Source organism: Ctenopharyngodon idella, chromosome 19 (genome assembly GCF_019924925.1).
Source record: "Ctenopharyngodon idella isolate HZGC_01 chromosome 19, HZGC01, whole genome shotgun sequence".
Taxonomy (NCBI): domain Eukaryota; kingdom Metazoa; phylum Chordata; class Actinopteri; order Cypriniformes; family Xenocyprididae; genus Ctenopharyngodon; species Ctenopharyngodon idella.
Genome location: NC_067238.1, coordinates 16300608 through 16321382, shown reverse-complemented (window position 1 = coordinate 16321382; position 20775 = coordinate 16300608). Strand labels below are relative to the sequence as shown.

The window sequence follows — 20775 nt, the reverse complement described above, 5'->3', positions numbered from 1 at the left end:
GACATGCACCATCCATGAACACTGTCTCAGCATGCTCGTGGCCCAGACATGTGAGACAGTGATCGTGGCTGTCAGATGAGGACATAAATGGCCGCATCCCGAAACACACGGACGGAAAGGCATCTTTAAAAAGATGCTTGCTGCCTGTGCTCGCTTTTAGAGAAATCTGCTCTTTTACACTGAAGTGCCCAGGTGGAAATCGCTGCACTTAACCGTGCACACAGTGACTGGTAAAACACCACTGAATGCATCATACAGTTCCAGCAAGAAATATCTCCTCTCTATAACATGCTCTTTTAGTGGTGAATGGAAGAGTGACTGCTGAAGCACAAACAGCCACTCGGCTCCGAAGCAAAAATCTGAATGAATGAGCTGTCGGCTGTGGCTCGGAATGCAAATCTCACTGACAGAGAGGGAACTTAAGCCGGTCAGCAAGGTAGCCAAGGCACACATAGATAGTAAAACATGCAGTCCCATTAAATAAATAAATAAATAAATAAATGCAGTACATATGTCTTGGCAATAGATCTGCTGTTTTGGGGGGTGTTTGTCTATACCTTCCTGTCTTGTGTTGTGGGCTTCCTGTCTATGTCATCATTGTGCAGATTTATGCATATCTGTTGATGCAGCAACTTGTTTCTCATTCAAAAGCACATGTATAGTACTTGTTTTGTCTAAATCTCCCATTAACTGTGTAGGTTGAAAAGAGCTTTACAATGTAAAGCAATAGTCTTCTTAAGCTGTTGCACCACAGCTTTATTGCCATTGCCTGTACACCTGTAATGATCTGTAGATGTTTGTGTTAAAGAAGGTTCTGCCCTTTTCTCTGTTTCCTGCTTTGTTGGAGGATAATTCATGTATGTTACATGTACAGCAGCAGCAGCAGCATGTCTTAGATGCTTACTCAATATCTGTGAATGTAATGGCAGTAGCGAGTCTCGGTACTTGCTCTGCAGCAGCAGCAGCAGCAGCAGTGTAGCAGATCTATTCCGCCAAGACCAAATACATTAACGTTGTCATATCCATTCCCATGCCAATCTCAATTACCATACCAATATTCCGAGAGTTGTCATGACAGAATTTTAATTGTGATCATTGTAACTCAAAATATATAAAATAATTGTACTGAAAGTTTAGTTTGAAGAATAGAATTCACATCTTAAGATCTTAAGAGTTTTAAACTGGATATTTGAAATAAAACATACAAAACCACTGCTAGAGAAAACAAGAGTAACTGGATATTTGATTTAAACCTTAACTGAGATAAAGATCTTGTGACAACTACGCCTATGTGACCCCTATCCCCTCATTATAGATGAGAAAAAAATCATATTACTGTTCTCCACAGCATCTTGAGAACATAAACACTGATAGTCTATACACTGGAAGTCAAATGGCAAACTTCACACCAGTTCTCACATCACTGTTGCTTTAGGCAGTATATCTAAATAATTGTTAATTCATGCTTTTGGCAGATGCTTTTATCCAGAACAACTTGTATTACATTTAACATTGCATGTGAACACTTTCTTCTTTTTGAATCCATGACCTTGGTGTTGGTATCATCATGATCTAAGTTACAGGGAAGACAGAGTTTTTTTATTTAAATGACTGTTGAGAGCGTTTGATTCCCAGGGAACACATGAATGGATAAAATTTATATCTTGAATGCAATGTAACCTTCTTTGGACAAAAGCGTCTGCCAAAATGTGTTATTTTTGAATGAACATACACTTTAAAATAAAGCCTCCAAAAGGTGGTTTTCCTAGCGACCCCATAGAACCATTTTTGGATCCCCAAATAAACTTTATGTGAACAGTTCTCAAAATAACCCTTTTTCTTTTTTCTTTTTTTTCTTAGAGTGAAGAACATTTAATAATCTGAAGAACCTTTTTCCAATATAAAGAATCATTTGTGGAATGGAATGATTACATGATGGTTCTTTATGGAACCATCTATACCAATAAATAAAATTAATTTTTAAGAGTTTACAAATGAAAACCTTGTACACCATTACTACAGTGCTAAATCTTTGAAATGAATGGCCTTACCTTTGAATTTAGAGCAGTTTTCATCTGAAGCAACTGTTGAAAGTATGACACCAGAATTTTCATACACTGAATCCATTTCATGAGCCTGACAGAAGATGTGTCCACTGCTGCTTTTTGATCAGAATAAGGAAGTCACATAAAATGTAATTCTCATTAATACAGACAGGAAATAATGAAGTTCCATTTCATTGTGTTTCCCTGTGACCTATGCTGTGTTCGAAATCGCCCCCTATACCCTCATTCACTATTCCCTACATTATTCCACTAATATAGTCACTAGAAGGAGTGAATAAAACGAGTGAGTGAATTCGGACACTGAGTGCACCGGAAGGGCTGCCGATTTCGCATACAAACCCGATTCCAAAAAAGTTGGGACACTGTACAAATTGTGAATAAAAAAGGAATGCAATCATTTACAAATCTCATAAACTTATATTTTATTCACAATAAAATATAGATAACATATCAAATGTTGAAAGTGAGACATTTTGAAATGTCATACCAAATATTGGCTCATTTTGGATTTCATGAGAGCTACACATTCCAAAAACGTTGGGACAGGTAGCAATAAGAGGCCGGAAAAGTTAAATGTGCTTTGTGCTTTGACACAATCTACATTGTAAAAAGCGCTATATAAATAAAGGTGACTTGACTTGACTTGACTGTGTGGATGGAATGAATAGTCACGAATAGTCATGAATGGATGATTGAGTCAGCTGCGGGCGCCATCTCCTGGCAAGACGCGGGAATTCATTCAGCGCGCAACTCTCACAGTGCATTATGGGTATTCTCTAGCCGTTGAGCGTGCATCGGTTGTACACTCGTTATTGCGGTGCACTGTGGGATTGAATGAGTGCACTCAACATCGTCCACTATGGTTTCGGACACCACTACAAATGGCTGTCCCCTCAAATAGTGCCCTATTTAAGGGTATAGGGGGCGATTTCGGACACAGCCCTGGATTTCACGTGTGTATTCATTAGCCATTTAGTTCACCTAGTGTTCATTAATTATCTCATTAGTTCCCTCATTTAGTTCTGGTATAAGTACTACCTGTTTTGTTCAGTTCTTTGTCCTGCCTCGTCTTGTAATGTGAATGTTACCTGTGTTTCTGCCCTATCTCCTGTGGATTTTTGTATTGAAAGACTATTTCCTTGTACTCTTTGTCTTTGTGCGCTGTACAGCCACCCCTGACACCTATTAAACATAAAAAATTTTCGGCATTTAGATTTTGCTGCAGCAGATCAGGACACCTTCTAAAATACTCATTTGACAGCCATTCAGAGGTAGTTCTGGCACTTTTTTTTTTTTTTTTTGCAATCATTATTTAAATAGAAAAAAAACCCCCATTAAAGTAGAGTAGGCTATGTTTCGTTGTCAAATTTGTTTTTGGAGGTGTGAAATGAATTATTTTTTTTAGGCCTGCTGCCTTTGACATCACAGAGTTTGGTACTATATGTGTTTTTGCAAACTATCAACATCATATTAATGACTTGTTATTTCCAACCATGTTGTACATAAAAATGTTCAGGGGATATACATTTTTCTTTGTTTTGTTAAACCTTATGACTTAAAGGAACACTCCACTTTTTTGAAAATAGGCTAATTTTCCAACTCCGCTAGAGTTAAACAGTTGAGTTTTACCATTTTCGAATCCATTCAGCCAATCTCCAGGTCTGGCGGAACCACTTTTAGCATAGCTTAGCATAGTTCATTGAATCTGATTAGACTGTTAGCATCTCGCTCAAAAATGACCAAAGAGTTTCGATATTTTTCCTATTTAAAACTTGATTCTTCTGTAGTTACATCGTGTACTAAGACCGACGAAAAATGAAAAGTTGTGATTTTCTAGGCCGATATGGCTAGGAACTATACTGTCATTCCAGCGTAATAATTAAGGAACTTTGCTGTTGTACCGTGGGTGCAGCAGGCGCAATGATATTACGCAGCGTCTCTCACAAATGTATCCATGGTTGCAAGGCACGCTCCCTGTGCAAGCAGGGGGTCACAGGCACCACGTAATAAATAGTGGAGTGTCTATTTACACTGAGAAAATAGCATCCCTTGTTGGCAAATGCTATTTACACTAGCTCCGCCCACTAATGTCTGGTTGGGCCACTCAAATCTTAAAAAAGACACGCCGAATTCAACGTCTTCAGTGGTGCAGCAGTATATAAACTAGTTGATGTTTTTCTTTCTTTTTTTGAATACTGTTACTGTTCTTAATGGCAAATTCACAATTCTTTGATGCTTTGGAAAGACATTAAGGACATGCTACAAATTTACTATAATTTGGATTGAGCTGGAGTAACTGATTTGGGGAATTCTTAACAGAATCTGTCTCTGACATCTGGCCAGCACTCATCCAGTGAATGTTTAATGAGAATGTCTACAGACTATAAAAGGATATTACTCTCTTGACCACTGGCAGTAATATCCTAATATTTATCCAACACATTTAAAAGCATATAGCAACAATCAGCATTATTAGGGACTCCAAATTATAAGCATAAAATACAAACAACATCAGATGCAATGCAAACAAGATTTTATTAACTAGACTAAATGCTTAAAGTAGTTGAACAAACGTGTACATTGTTTAGCTTAGACATGAAATTATGGTAGTATTTGAAATCCAGCAGATCAGCAGCTTGACGGAACAATCAGTTTTTTAGTTAACACACCTCAGTGACAAGGAGTAGGTGATACTTAGTGCATCAATAAAGAAAGTTTAAACTTGACACTTGCATGTCCTGCCTGTCTGAAAATGCTTGTCCTGCAATTTGTTAAAGCTGCAGTTGATCTCTGCTGAAGTTGTATTGTTGAGCGAGAACAGGTTTGATGCAGTGGGTCTTTGGTAAATGAAAAGGGGTCTATCAAGGACTTTTTTCTAGTCGAAGATCATCATAATATTCATGTCAGAACATCTAACTCTCCCAGACTCTCCTCCCTCCTTTAACTAGTGATCTTTTAAAGCGTGAGGAGGATGCCACTCCCTCAGAACATGAGCAAACCAATAAAAAGTTTGGAGAAAGGTGACTCTCTTTGTCTTACAGCTTGGTGCTTTGTATATAGTAAAAATTAGAAAATTGGATGTTAAATGTGAAATTATTAATTTGCAATGTTTGACAGCTGTTAAAGGTAGACGTTGCTGCAATAGTGACGTCTAGTGGAGAATAGATAAAAACAACGAGAGAACAGGCGCAAAAATAAGTTCATGGATTGCAGTCTAAATGTTATTGTTATAACATAAAAGTTCAGTTGATGCAGTTTTTACAGCACATATTGTACACAAAATCGATTTTGTCATTATGTTCTTTCATGAGCATAAAAAAAGACTACAAGAAGAGCTTTTGTGTGAGCAGCTTTGAATATTCTAGCAACATTTAAAGCAAAGAAAATGTTCCCGCATCAGTTGTTGTCATCGGTAAAGGGGAATGGATTTTTTTTTTTCACAGATAAACTTCTTCTTTGTGTTGCAAGAATTATCAAACCAAGTCTTTAAATTGCCGTCAATATTTCCCAGACTAGCGCAGTTTTCTCCAGAGGGATCTTCATGTCTCCAGTTATCAGGTTCACTTTTCCCAAATTGCCTCTCAGTCCAGAACCTTTAGAAGCAGAAACAGACATTTAACATCGACTTCATAGAATGTTCAGCATTACAAATGTAACAGTAACTATTTGCATGTAACTGTTCTAGGAAATACAAATCTAGTATGTTTTATTTGCTTATTCGTATGTCAGTTAGCCAACAGCTGAGATACTTGTCATCACACCGATTAATAGTAAATTTATGACAGATACAGTAGTTCTTACTGTACTCCAGTGTCATCGAGGGTTTGGTTGTTCACCCAAACCCAGTGTCCTTCAGTGTCCAGATCATGGAGACCAATCCAATGTGTCTCTTTAATATTAGACACCAGAAAGTCCTAGAAAAAGCACAGGAGCATTAGGCAAAGTTTTTTTTTTTTCTTTCTTCTTAACTAAATTGTGTTTTAATAAAGTTTCTCCAGCTTACCTGTTCTACATTGCTGCTTATGGTGACCAGGTCAGCTTGTTTTGAAATGCACACATCTCTGCTGTTTGACCACCTGTGTTTATCTGTGCTGAAGAAGTAAACCTTTTCACGACAAACCATCCAGCCATCCACACAGAGGTTACAAGACTGAGCTGTGAATATTAAAGAATAAAAATTTGTAGTTAGTTGGTCTGTGTAGTCCTTTCCAAGGTGAATAAACAGTTATTTACACCACTGTGTGCACTAGTCTGACAAAACTCACCATCATAAAAGGAAAGCCATTCTCTCAAATTTTTGTACCTGGATGTAAGAATCTCAAACTTTCTTTCCATGACTGGTACAGAGAAAATGAATAGTAAAGTTTTAAAAAAGGAAGCAACCACTTACAGAAAGACTTTCACATCTCACTCACAACACAGCAGTTACTCCTTCCTCTTTCCCATTCTCTCTTTTCCTCTAAATTTAGTTGTTTTTTGTTTTGTTTTGATTGTTCGAATACAAAGTCACTTTATATATCCTGAGATTCTGATTTGTGTTTGAATAGTTGTTTATTATAGTTTGTCTCAATTATTGACACACTATAACTGGTTCAGTTGGCCCAATTTCCCCAAACCATTCATTCAGTTCTAGAAACAAAGACACATTTCTCAAAACGTTTAACACATTTCACTGTATCTGCTGTATTTAACATATATCTGCTCTATTTATGTTAATAGACATTGAGCTCTAAAATGATATCTGATTGCCAAAAGGAGGTTTTTGTAAATGTTTTGAATTGATCTCACTAGTGTAAGACTATGTTGTAGTGTGTTTGTTTTTTAGGGCTTGTGTGTCATGTTTGAGGGCATGAGTTAAGCAAGACTGAATGGTTTTGAGTGAAGAGCTTATTTTTGATCCGAAATAGGAAGTATGGGGAATTGGGTGAGAAGGTATGCATTTGTGTTTAGAGTTTCGAGAAAAGGAGGCACAATTTCAAGAAATGTGTTGAAGCAATGGAGAAAAACTGTAGTGTTTGAAACTTCTACAACATATTTTCAGAACATAGAAAATGATGGCATGCTTTGGGATGTTTTGCTCATTGAATGGGCTTTATTATGAACAAGAAAAAGTGTCATGCATTATAGTTGATGTTTATGAAATATATTTTACTCACTTGCGCTGTAATTCTCTTGGGCAGACAGTTGCATTGATATGTTGTGCTGCTGCTCGTTCAGTAATTCAAAATCTGAAAGCTTATTGTTATCTAATTTAATAGAAAACAATACCAGTTACATTGATGTCCAAGTCAAAAGCATCAAAAATGAGTATTTAATATCAGTGATACTCACACATGATTCCCAGAACACAGAGACCACCGAGAGCAAAAACAAGAGAGATACCGAAAACTTTAGCCCACTTAGATGAAGTGACTTCTTCCTGACCTGTGATTAGAAATCAAGTGAGATAATTGAAATTGACATGTTTTTAATTTATCAAGTAGAGATACATTTGAATCAGAAGACACCAATAATCTCTAACACAAATATAATGGCCTCAGTTTAGCTGAAGTTGTTGTTTGTCATAATCAGAATCTCTATTTAGGAACCAAATTCTCTGAAGAGAAATGAAAACACACTCTGTCAGGATTATGTTCAGTTTGTTTGATTTTTAGTTTGGTTTTGTTCTGTTCCTGTTTGCCTGCTTTTCCGATCCTAGTTTGTTTCTGTAGTTACTGATTATGCCCTGTTAGTCTGACCTGTGTTTCATTTAGCTCCCTTTGTTTACTGTGCTTATACCCTGTGATTTAGGAGCCATTTTTCAATTAAAAACAAAACTCTTTATGTGTTTTGGCTGTTCATTTACAGGACAGCAGTGTTTTGGGAGCCTCAAAATGCAAACTTTTGAAAACAAGTTTTCAAAGTGCAAGTTTTTGAAAACGATACTATTATTGTCTCTGTGTAAACAGAGTGAATGTGAATTTGTGAAAACGGTGACGTCACGCACATGCATATTACATGTTCAGTCTATAGGTGCGTAGTGTTTCTTTACAAAGTGACATCAGCAACTACTGGCCGGGCAGCAGAGTACAGCGTTTTCTATGTGACGTGCAGTTTCAATGGCCAATCAGCTTCCTTGTTTTCTCCAGGTTGCACTATGTGCTCACAACCAATAGTCTCCATTCATTTTGATCTCAAATTTAAACTCAGTTTATCTGATAGATGTTGTTTTCTTTATTTAACAATGATAAATATATTTTTTTTTTCTTGCAATTTCAAATTTAGCTTAACAGGGATCGTTTTGACAACATTGTCATCTGTATGCAAAAAAACGCGAAGGAAAAACTTTTCCGTTTTTAGTACATTGTTGTCTTCATTTATGTATTGTGTGTTTTGGTTCCTGTGATTAAAGTTTTGTAAAGTTTATTAAAAACTGTCATGTATATCTTCCTTGTCTTCATAGCGGACTGCCACCATTGCACACGTGATACCCACAACCTGCCATAATTTTACAAACTAAAAACAGTATGTACAGAAAGTAAAAGTGTATTTAAATAAATTAATGGATTTTTTTCCAAAACCAAAAACATTGACATTAAACATTATTTTGTGAATGTTTAAAAGCTCTACTATAACTATCACCCTTGGATGCACACAATTCACTCTTTTCAGTTCACTACACCACAATAAAACTTTAAAAAAAATATATATATATATATAAAACACAAACAATTTACCAGCAATTTAAAGTAATATTTTGTTAGAGCCATTTGTAGCAGCCTAGGGCCTATGCTATTGATCGAGGCACAGTGCTCATGATGCAGGTATGAGTACGAATCCCATCGCTGTTTCCAAATGTTCCCAAAGTTCATTTTAAGGGTATTTCAATAAGATTCTTCATGTGTCTTCTCCCTTCCCGCAAAAGTGGAGAACTATCATGAAACAGAACTGACTACTACATAAATTAATATAAATACATAAAAATATTCCCAGCCTTACCTTTGCTTTGACTGTATTTCTCACCTGAAGCACTTGTTGAAAAAATAAAATCTGAATTTTCATAGACTGAAGCCATTAAATTTGTTTGACAGAAGATTTACACTGGCAAATAACTGTTTGTTGAAAATAAGGAAGTAAAAAGACAGGAAATGTGTCATGAAGAAACAAGAAAAGAGTCAAGATTCAGTGAAACAACTAATCTTTGCCAGTTAAAGGATTAGTTCACTTTAAAATGAAAATTATCACAAGCCATCCTAGGTGTATATGACTTTCTTCTTTCAGACGAATACATTCAGAGTTATATTAATAATCACCCTGATGCTCCTCAGCTTTATAATTGCAGTGCATGGAAACCACTTGTTTGAAATTCAAAAAGCGTATCTATCCATAATAAACATATTCCACATGGCTCTGGGGGTTACTAAAGGCCTTCTATCCATATTTAACAAGTTATAAAGTAAAATAACTAGCTTCCACCAGACCGCCTTCTGTATTCAACTTACGAAGGCGGTCGAGAATATCATTAACCTGATTTGAAATCAATGGAAGTGATGGAAATCAATGGAAATTTATGCAATGTCCTCACTAATATAGTAAAACAAACATGTGTAGACACACCCGCACACACACTCAAATCATGTACTACTCTTTCTGAGAAACCAAGTCATAGATATCACAGGTAATTTAAGCATTATTTTCACACCTTTTGACTAGCACATTGGCATAAATATCAATACAATGCTGCAGCTTCCTTATCTCACACTTTTTTTTTTTTAAGTTTGATAACTGGCACTTATGCAGTGTATTATTTATTTATTTATTATTTATTTATCTATTATTTGCTGTGCTAAGAAAACATCTGCCAATTGAAAAAAAAAATTGTGACATCCGTGGGGACCAGAAAGTTAACTTGAAGCCAAGACATTGAGGATGCTAAATTGCAGACGGATTTTATTAATTCCTCTTCAGAACACAAATGAAGATCTTTCTGATGAAATCTGAGATCTTTGTGTCCCTGTCAGAGCTGCTTCTGTGTCTTGTGCTCTGTGGGACTTTTATGTTGAAGTTTCCCCTGCAGTTTCCTGTGTTTTCTTTGTTTTTTTTTTGTTATTTTGTTCCTGATTTATGTTATGATTGTTTATTTCCATTAAAACCTCCCTGCATTTGAATCTCCATTCACGCATGCCGCTATGGGACCCTGACTGGACACTGGAATGCTACATGGGTCTTGCACTGCAACTGAACGGCTCAGTATTGACTGTGGGAGACGATCCAGTAGCCCTCACGCCAGAGTCTTTAGTCGTCATGGAGTCAAGTCAGCCAAGTCAGAAGTCCCAGTAGCCATGATTGTTGCCGATGAAGACATTAGGGCGGTCCATAGGTATTTGAGATGGTTCGGTGTGAGCAGCTGGCATCTCTGCGATGGGGTCAAGCCTGGGAGCTTCAGCCAAAATGGCCACCATGCCTGAGTCTTCAGCCAGAATGGCCACCACGCCAGAGTCTCCAGCCATCATGGCCGCCACGCCAGAGTCTCCAGCCATTGTGGCCGCTGCGCCTGAGCAGCTTCACGTTGTGGCCACCACGCCTGAGCCGCTTCACGTCGTGGCCACCATGCCTGAGCCGCGATCAGCCTGCGCTGCCCAGGCCACCTGACCAGCTTGCTTCACACTGGCCGCCAGCTCATCCTGCTCCGCCCTGGCTGCCTGCTCAGTCTGCTCCACCCTGGCCGCCTGCTCAGTCTGCTCCACCCTGGCCGCCACCTCAGCCTGCTCCGCCCTGGCCACCTGCTCAACCTGCTTCACCCAGGCCACCTGACCAGCCTGCCCCACCCTGGCCATCTGCCCTGCCTGCGCCGCCCAGGCCACCCGACCAATCTGTAATGTCAGATCTGCTTCTGTGTCTTGTGCTCTGTGGAACTTTTATGTTGAAGTTTCTCTGTGCATAATTTCTTTGTTCTTTCCTGTGTCCTGTTTCCATGTGGCCATGTTGTAGTTTTGTAGTTTTTTCTGTTTTCATTAGTCTGCTCCAGATGTGTCAGTTTCCCTTGTTTAGCTTGTTAACCCCTCTGTATAAATAGCCCTTGTATTCTCTGGTTCTCTGTCGGTTGTTGTTTGATGTCATGCAGGTGTCTGCTGTTCCCTGTGTTGTTCCTTATATGATTTTATATATTTTCTCTATATGAATATAGACATTCAACATTCATAAATTCATAAGTAAAAAGGGGGTTTAAATAATAAATCAGCCATAGTGAATTCCAAGTGATTAAGGGCTTAGTGCGTTCCATTTAATCCTTATGCACGAGTTCTGCCAGTAGTGGGCACTCATGCAACGTAAGCAATGACACACAACCGAGTCCACAAGACGGAGGGAAGTTATAGTGAGTGAAGGGCATAAAAATTTGGAGTGGAACGCAGCCCCAGTAATCCTAAACACCTTAATTAGCTGGATCAGGTGTTTTTAATTAGGGTTGGAGCTCAACTCTGCAGGGCTGTGGCACTCCAGGAACTGAGTTTGAGACCGCTGTTATAGATAATTTTTTACTAACCTGACAGCAAACTCTGAGTCCTGTGTGCAAAATTTTAAAGAAGGAAAATAGAATTACAGTAGGATAAATAGAGCATATTTATGTGAAGTAGTTGAACATAGATTGTTGCATTATTTTTTTGCATTGTGTACCTGACTTCTCTGTAATGATATATAATACATTACACATTCTGTTATATTGTTGCTGAATTGCATTGAAGGTTTGGTTTGGTTCTTCGCATGATCTCAGAGGTTCTGTTAGAGAGAACTTTGTGTTTTTGGTTACCTCTTCTACCAAAGGCGTCTGATCAAAAGACCCAAATCTAGTGTCTATAGGAACCTGCCATTTCAGATGATGTTTGATTGAAACTGCTGCCAAGAAATATTCACTAATTGCTCACATTTTTTTTTTAGCAATGACCATTTAAAAAATGCTGTGTCTTGTATTAATTATTTTGACATGAATGCAAATGCATCATACTTCTGATGTGGTTTTAAGTATCAGTGTCGGCATCGGGCGAATGCCAAGAATTTGACAGAACAAGTACAAAAATAAGTTTGTCACAGTCCTAAAATGTTCCCCAAATGTTGTTTTTTATGTTAAAGGTTCAACTAACCTATTAGTTGTAACACAATTAGTTCTATCTACCAGATGAAGTGAATGGGAGATTCATGGATGTGCTCTTGCGTTACAATAATGCGCTCTCGACATCGTTTCAGCGAAAGTTTTATGAGAGAACACAAAGTTTCTCAGAGGAACGCAAAAGCTTTGAATAATATTTTTTCCTCCCATCCCAATTTTTTCCACCACCATGTCCCTTTAGTGGCTCCGTAAGTTAATCATTATCCTGTATGCAGGGCCGGCGCAAGCAACTGCCGCTCTAGGCAAAACACCGTCGTGCCGCCCCCACTTCACACTCACTTTGAGATGCATGTAAAAAACTGGAGGTTTTGTTTATTGATTTATTAATAAACTTGCACTAATATAAGACGTGTCACTCGTAATGTTTTGAATGGGAGAAAGTGTAACTCGCAATATGGCGGAATAAGACCCGCCTTCAAAATAAGAGCCAATCGCCGACTGGTAAAGTCATCGCGTCACTGCAGCAGCCGTTAGAAGCTCCGGTTCCTATAGAAACAGTCAGACGCGCGCCTCCGAAACGAGGCACAAGAGACGCGCATTTAGGTCTGCGCATGCGCATTAGCTTGATCCAGCCTAAAAAATACAGTTTTTTTGTCATGATTCGAGCGTTTGGAAAAAAAAAATTATGAGACAGTTGTTCAGATTTCATTGGTGATTTCAAATATGAAATTTAATCAAAAGCTTGGCAAACAGCTTTGGAGAATTTGATGTTTCCCCATTCAAAGAGATAGGAGTTGCACTTGCATGCCCGAGAGGCGTTTCAAAGATGGCCGCCGAGTGAAATGACTTGTCTTAAAGGGACTTTGGTTATGTTCTTCATGAAGTAGCGGCACGCACGCGACCAAGTAGTGACAGTGTAGCTGCACAGCCCCCTCTGTTGGTGAATATAATCACTACACGATTGCTCCGATAACCAACAGGCTGCCGTATGTTCCGTAAAGTTTATATATATAAATGAAGCTGTCACACATTGAATCTCTTATTTGCATAATGTCTAAATTTCTTTGTTTTTACCATGGTTTTTACGAGAGAATTTGCGATTGTGCAAACTCAGTCCACTCTCCGCTCAAAACGCGGGTTTTTTCGTTCAGTGATATGCCGCTCTAGGTTGGGGCGGGGTTTGGTACTCGATAGAATGAGGGAAAGATCATTTAGATTTAGAATAACTAATTGGGTGATAACTTTTTGATATAAGTAAAATAATTCCAAACGAATGTCCAAAAAAAATGAATTAACTTAAAAACTAAATCCCTCTCCTTTTTGCCGCCCTCACTGTGCTGCTGCCCTAGGCGGCTGCCTAGTTCGCCTTTTTTTTTTTTTTTTCTTTGATTATCAAAGTATAAACTTTGCAAGATCTTCCTCTCCTCATCTTTTACTGAGTCTGCTGTGATAAACGCCATAAAAATATTATAGCTTATTCATATTGACTCTGCTCTGGACCTGAAAGTATTTTGAAACGCTGATTGATGTGCCAAACAATGTGAACTTACTAACTTCTAATACAAAACTATATAATATGACTAACAATAATTTTAATTATTATTGTTTTGTCATAATTAAGTATATTTTAAGGATATACAATCATAAAAATAAAGGTTATTTATTGACATCAATGGTTACATGTCAATAAATGAAGAACCTCAATGACATCAATGGTAACATGAAAGAACATCCATGGAAACTTTCCATTCCACAAAAGCTTCTTTATAATTGAACAAAGGCACTTTAGACTTTTTTGAAATTTAAAAAAAAAAATTCCAGGTTACAACAATAGTAATATATCAAGCAAAATCAGTCCAAACACATGACAGTGCACAGTATAGACGGATGTACAAGACATTAACTCGAAACACTGAGAAGTGAGCAAAACATTTAGAAAACGACACCTGTGTGATTTCTCTAAATGTGTGCTCAGCATTAAAGCTCTGGTTCTCTTTGAGTGCATTCCAGTGGGGGAAAACACAGCATTAAAACTTAATATGCAAATTACAAATAAAAGGATTGCGCTGATCTAGAGTTAAAGATCCTCCATGAAAGATCATTATTGTAATACTATTAATATGAACTTCCATCTGTTTATTTACAGTGTGTTTCCTCTTTTAGTTATCATCAGTGAGGGGGAATGCATATTTAATTTCACAGATGAACTTTTTCTGTTCTTTGCAAGAATTATCAAACCATTTTTTAACAGTGCCTGCCCTATTTCCCATACTAGCGCAGTTCTCTCCAGAAGGATCCACTTGTTTCCAGTTATCAGGTTCATTCGGCTCAGATTTCCTTGTATGCCAGAACCTTTAGAAGGAGAATCAGACAGTGAAATTAAAACAGAAGTGTTTTCAACATAATATTTCATGGAATGAAAACAGACTGAATAAAAGTATTTCATATTTCACAGATAAACAGGCATATACAACAAATGCAGTGTATCTGTAATGGAACATACTGCAATACACAGTAAATTTAAAAAGTAAATCTTATATAGTGTCAGAGTTCTTACTGTACTCCAGTTTCACTGAGAGTTTGGTTATTCACCCAAACCCAGTGTCCTTCAGTGTCCAGATCATTGAGACCAATCCAGTGCGTCTCATTAACTTTAGAGACCAGAAAATCCTAATGGAGAACATTTACATTATTGCAGATCTTCAAACAAAGGTGTTTTTTTTTTTTAAATCTTTCATTTTATGCATGTAAACCAGTCAAAAACTAAACAAACAAACAAAAAACTTTTCTAACTCACCTGTACTTTTTTATTGTTTATTATGACCAGATGAGCACCTGATGCTACACATGAATCACGACTCTCAAACCATGTCTGCTTTTTAGAAGAAAAGAAATAGCACTTTCCACGATGTGCTATCCAACCGTTCGCACAGAGTTTACAAGCCGGATCTATGAATTCTGGAAATCATGTTTAAATCCATAACTGATGCAATCTCTAGGGATATTTACTGAGAAACTATGATTATTAGGAAACTTGTAAACTATGCAAGAAAATAAAACACAGAACTTTGACCAAAGGAAACGGCTTGAAAGGATTTGTCCACTCACCAGTGCAAGAAGAGAAGCATTTTGTGACTTTCTTGTACTTGTGCAAGAGCTCTTCATGACCATCTAATACAGAACACATTTGAATGAACAAAGAAAAGCAAGCAAATAAAAATGAGAGGTTGGTTTAGTGTAGGCAATATGAAAGGAAATAACTTTATATCTTTTTATAACTTTATGAACAAATGCTAGTTTTCTTAACTTATATAAATGATATGTGCTTACAGTTCTCTGGATCTGACTGTAGTTTAGAAAGCTTCCGGTCAGTCAGAGTGTCACACAAGTTGACTTTACCAGCATCTATTTGACAAACAAACAATAAATGCACAAGCACAGCTGAACTTCAGTATAATCCGCTTGGATTGCCTCAACTGTTCCTTGTACAGAGTACGCTACAACCAAAGATTCCAACGCGATCTTCATGGTGTGCCCACAAGTTTTGAAACTCAAGCGATAACGATTAGTTCACACTGTCACTCTAAATCCATTTATTTTTTTGTGCATACCCGATTGAAATCCGATCACATTTAGCAAATCTGAACGGCAAAAAATCACAAAGAACGCAAAAGTCACCAAGCTACAATAAAGAGGACGGCTTAACGCAGTGGTTTCCAAACTCGGTCCTGGACTCTAACTTGCCTCAACACATCTGCTAGGAAGTTTCTAGTATGGCCCTGTACCAAATGGCACACTTCTATGCACTTTCGGTCTTGTGGACTTAAAATGGCTGCCGCGTACACGCGGCCGTTAAGTCCACGAGACCGTAGGGTGTCCCATTTGTCAATTTTAGGCTTTAGAAGGGTGCTCGCGAGTGCCGAGATGCGCACTTTTGCTGAGCCCGCACTGGTGTGAGCTCCGCAGCAGACTTCCTCCCGACAGTCAAAGCGACGTTACGTCACGAAAGTGCAGACTTGTAGGAAGGCCGTGAGTGTTTAGGGTGCGATTTGGGACAGGGCCTATGCCTAGTAGACCTTGATTAGCTGGTTCTGGTGTGTTTAATTGGGGTTGTTGCAGGATGGTAGCTCTCCAGGAGCAGGATTGGACACCCCTGGCTTAATGGATCATTTAACAAAATACAAAAAAAGAGTCATTTAAAAAAGCAAGAAAATGGTTGCTTTTTGCATTAAAGTGTATACCTATACAATTAAAATAACACATGATCATAAAATATAACATTTACTTATCCAATCTGTCACGTATTAATGACAATGCCAAATCAGCTGTTCTTCCGTAGTAGACGGTTACAGTGGAACATCGCAAAGCAGTTAAAGTCACGCATGCGCAATAGAACGCCATTGCCATTCCATCAGCAGCTGCTGCTTAAAGTCCCTATTGTTATGTTGTAAATAAGACAATATCTGCATTGCAAACCCCTCCATGTCCTGTTGTTGTTGTTGTTTTGGCGTATGCCTACCAGCGCAATGTGAAAGAGCAGCATAGACACACAAATCGGATCTGAACAGTTGCGATACACAGTGTGGATGTCAATCATTTTAGATCAGATTCCAATCAGAAACACAAACAATCGGATTTGGACTGACAGTGTGAACATAGCCTAAGTCTCCTTTAGCATGCCGCACCCTTTTTTCATCATCTTTTATGATTTTCGTTCAAATAAATAATGAAGATAATTACCATAATGAATTGGTTTAAAACATTCAGTATAGGCTACTTTGCTTACTCGTTCATTGAAGGTGATAAAGTGAAAGAAAAATCTGAATTGGCGTCAAAGTGTAATGATCCGTTACAATTTTAATCAATAGTTCATCTTTTGATCAAGATTCTAATGGAGCTATTTTAGCACTCCTAGTCTGGAGTCCTGCACTCTGCAAACAGGGAACTGCAATAAATACAACACATAGCATGAATTACTCACACATTATCCCCAGAACACAGAGACCTCCAAGAGCCAAAACAAGAGAGACACTGAGAACGATCAGAAGAACTTTAGTCCGCTTTGAGGAAGAAACTTGATTACCTGTCATTAAAATTCAAATATGATGGTTGAATTCCAACATGATTCAAATGTTGATTATTTTATTATATATTGCTTGATAACAGTTGTTTGTGCTTTTACATTTAAACATGCATTTTATAAATTCATAAATAAAGAGATAGCTTGCTTTATACTGAGCATCAGAAAGCAGTATGTGGTAAGAACCGTAAATAGAAACAAGAAGAAGTTACAAATCCTCAAACTCAGAAAGTGTTCGATGTATTAATGTCTTTTCAGTGTTTATCAATACATTTAGTTACACATTATTTTACAATGTTTGACAGCATTCATTGAACTGTATTATTCTAATTATAAATTAATTAGACATGAACAGAATGAAAATAATAGAAGATGTACAGAAAATCACACATGTATTCTTACCCCTGCAATGAGAGCATTTTTGGTTTGAATGATCCACATTAGAATAGATCCCTTCCATTTTACTAACCCGACAGCAAACTCTGAGCCCTGTGTGTGTGTAAAATCTCAAAGAAGGAAGTTGGCATCAACTTAAGTTATTATTGACTAATGATGCTGTAGGAAGTAATGATGCTTAAAAAAAGTATTGTCCTTTGCGACAAACTGCTAACATGTTTGATGTTGAAGTAATATCTTAAACAACAGCAAAAAAATAAATAAATTGTAGGATAAATCTAGTATTTTTATGTGAAGTAGATGAACATATTGATGCTGTTTTGCAGTGCTGTATTATTGGTGTGCCTGACATCTGTCATAATACATTAAATGAATTACATGCGCCGAACAATACGGTGTGTTTTTTTATGTTAATTACTTTGACATAAATGCAAATACAAGATTTTGATTTGTTATCAACAGTGTCCTCTTGTAAAGAACAGGGTAAACACCACAAATTTGACAGAGAACAAGGACAAAAATGAGAATGAGTTTCCCTTACAAAAAATAAGTATACATTCATTTTATTAAGTATACTTAAGTAAAGTTCAAGTATATTTTAAGTATTTAAGTATATATTTATTTTCTGGTTTAAGTATACTAATATCAATGTACAATACTACTTGGGAGTAAATTGGCCCATATTTACACTGAGTACATTGAGTACACAACTAGTTTACAACTGCATTTTTTGTTTGTACTGCAACTATACTATAAGTGAACTTATAGATAAACTGAGAGTTTACTATTTTTAAATACTTGTAGCACATTTCTGAGTTGATGAAAGTACACTTTGAAGTATACTCTCAGTCAACTACTAGTTTAGAATTTTTATACTGCAAGTACACTTGTAACTTAACATCAGTGAACTTAACATCATACTCATAGTCATACTTCACAGACAGGGCTTAGCCTAAGCCAGGATTAAGTCTCAGAGATTCAAGAGATTGAGTACAAGAATAGGCCAAATACAAATTCTGTACGGCAAATTCTGTCATGAAACTCTAGATGGCGCAGGGCCTAACAGGCCCCATAACTCAACCTGCTTGCAATCACATTTTTATCTAAAAAGCACAGTTGATTGGTTCCTGCTGTATCAGTAGCTCAACCTTCAAATACTTGGTCAGCATTTGCTATAGCAGTGCAGCGCACTTTCAGAAACACTCCACCTGTATAGATCTGCTATGGGTAATTCATGTGCACTATATTAAACAGCAGCAGTCTTACTTGCTCACAGCAGCATGTCGTGTATGTATTGGGAGTAGTAAGTCCTGTACTTGCTCTGCAGCAGCAGCAGCAGCAATAATAACAGCATCAGCAGTGTAGCAGATCTATTCCATCAAGACCAAACATATTGTTTTGGAAAATTGATATTGACTTTGCTAATTAACTGTTTCAATCTTGTTATTTTTCTTGCTTTAAGTTAAGGCCATATATGCTTGAATGCTTGAATGATTATGAAATTAAGTAACTGCAATACTTCCTTTGTTTGTTATAAGATAAGATGATTAAGCAACAGTTGTGAACGTTAGGTTTTTGAGTTTGATGATTGTAACCAAACACAAAGGTTAACAAGAAGGCACATGAGGGTAAAGAGAGCATGTTGCAACCTCAAGCAGAGGTGTGCCAGAAGAGTGCTAGAAGAAGACAACGGGGTAAGCGAAGAGGAAGGACATTCGGCTTAGTAAACAAGAGATGACATGAAAAAACATGAAAAATGACATTTCGTCAGAATTGGAAAATTGGACAATGTTTTCAAAAGTTATAAACATTTTGGCAAAAATCCTTATATCTAAGGAACACTAGGTGGCACTGTGTTCAAACTTCTCAGGTACATGCTGTTGATGATCCCTACATAGTAGTGTGCCGATATTTCGAATTGTTTAAAAAATCTTGCAATTTATGTCAAATTTCAAAATGGCAGACCAGGTTTGTCCAATCCTGGCAAGATATGTATCCTCAGAACTGGCTTGACACAAGGAATCCATAGACACCAAGATCATGATTTTTTCCAAGATCAAGATTATCCTATTCAAATCAACAAACAAGTTAGGTCAAAAGTAATCTAAAAGTAATCAAAAGTAGTTAGATTATATTACCTTAAATGTATAATGTAATAGATTACATTACTAATTTTTGTCATGTAATTTGGAATCAGTAACCAATTACGATTTGTAAGTAATCTATGAACTGTGGTCTGTGGTGTGACTTTTCCAATTATTCTAGAAATATTACATGTGGTTCTAGAAATATTTATAAGGTCATATTAATTACGAAACAACCTAGATTATTTGTATTAAACAAACATTCATCGATTGATCAATGCCTTGTATAATCTAATCTTCCTGTTGTAGGTGTATCAGTCGCTGTATCTCTTGTTTACTAAGCCGAATGTCCTTCCTCTTTGCTTACGCCGTTGTCTTCTTCTAGCACTCTTCCTCTTCTTCACCTTAATCTCCATCTGGCACACCTCGGCTTGAGGTTGCAACATGCTCTCTTCACCCTCATGTTCTTGTTAACCTTTGTGTTTGGTTACAATCATCAAACTCAAAAACCTAACATTCACAACTGTTGCTTAGTCATCTTATAACAAACAAAGGAAGTACTTTGCTTAACAGTTACTTAATTTTATAATCATTCAAGCATTCAAGCATATATGGCCTTAACTTAAAAGCAAGCAAATAACAACATTGAAACAGGTAAATAGCAATGTCAATATCAATTTCCAAAACAATATGTTTGGTCTTGGTGGAATAGATCTGCTACGCTGCTGATGCTGTTATTATTGCTGCTGCTGCTGCTGCAGAGCAAGTACAGGACTTACTACTCCCAATACATACACGACATGCTGCTGTTTAATATAGCGCACATGAATTACCCATAGCAGATCTATACAGGTGGAGTGTTTCTGAAAGTGCTATAGCAAATGCTGACCAAGTATTTGAAGGTTGAGCAGCAAGGTCACTGGCTACTGATACAGCAGGAACCAATCAACTGTGCTCTTTAGATAACAATGTGATTGCAAGCAACTTGAGTTAGGGGGCCTGTTAGGCCCTGCGCCATCTAGAGTTTCATGACAGAACTTTGTATTTGGCCTATTCTTGTACTCA

General features: G+C 37.3%; 2 protein-coding genes across 2 annotated transcripts; both read right to left on the bottom strand.

The window, feature by feature from the left end:
* Positions 1-4582: 4582 nt before the first annotated feature.
* LOC127501629 (C-type lectin domain family 4 member F) lies at positions 4583-9188 on the bottom strand. Its single transcript, XM_051873747.1, has 7 exons — positions 9045-9188; positions 7398-7490; positions 7223-7312; positions 6332-6403; positions 6070-6221; positions 5868-5980; positions 4583-5659 (listed from the first exon to the last, which is right to left on the bottom strand). The coding sequence occupies exons 1-7, from the start codon at positions 9118-9120 to the stop codon at positions 5473-5475; spliced, it is 783 nt and encodes a 260-aa protein (XP_051729707.1). The 5' UTR covers positions 9121-9188; the 3' UTR covers positions 4583-5472.
* Positions 9189-13898: 4710 nt separating this feature from the next.
* Positions 13899-17766, bottom strand: LOC127501630 (C-type lectin domain family 6 member A). Its single transcript, XM_051873748.1, has 7 exons — positions 17633-17766; positions 17132-17233; positions 15481-15555; positions 15259-15321; positions 14948-15108; positions 14708-14820; positions 13899-14502 (listed from the first exon to the last, which is right to left on the bottom strand). The coding sequence occupies exons 1-7, from the start codon at positions 17688-17690 to the stop codon at positions 14310-14312; spliced, it is 765 nt and encodes a 254-aa protein (XP_051729708.1). The 5' UTR covers positions 17691-17766; the 3' UTR covers positions 13899-14309.
* Between the last annotated feature and the right edge of the window lie 3009 nt (positions 17767-20775).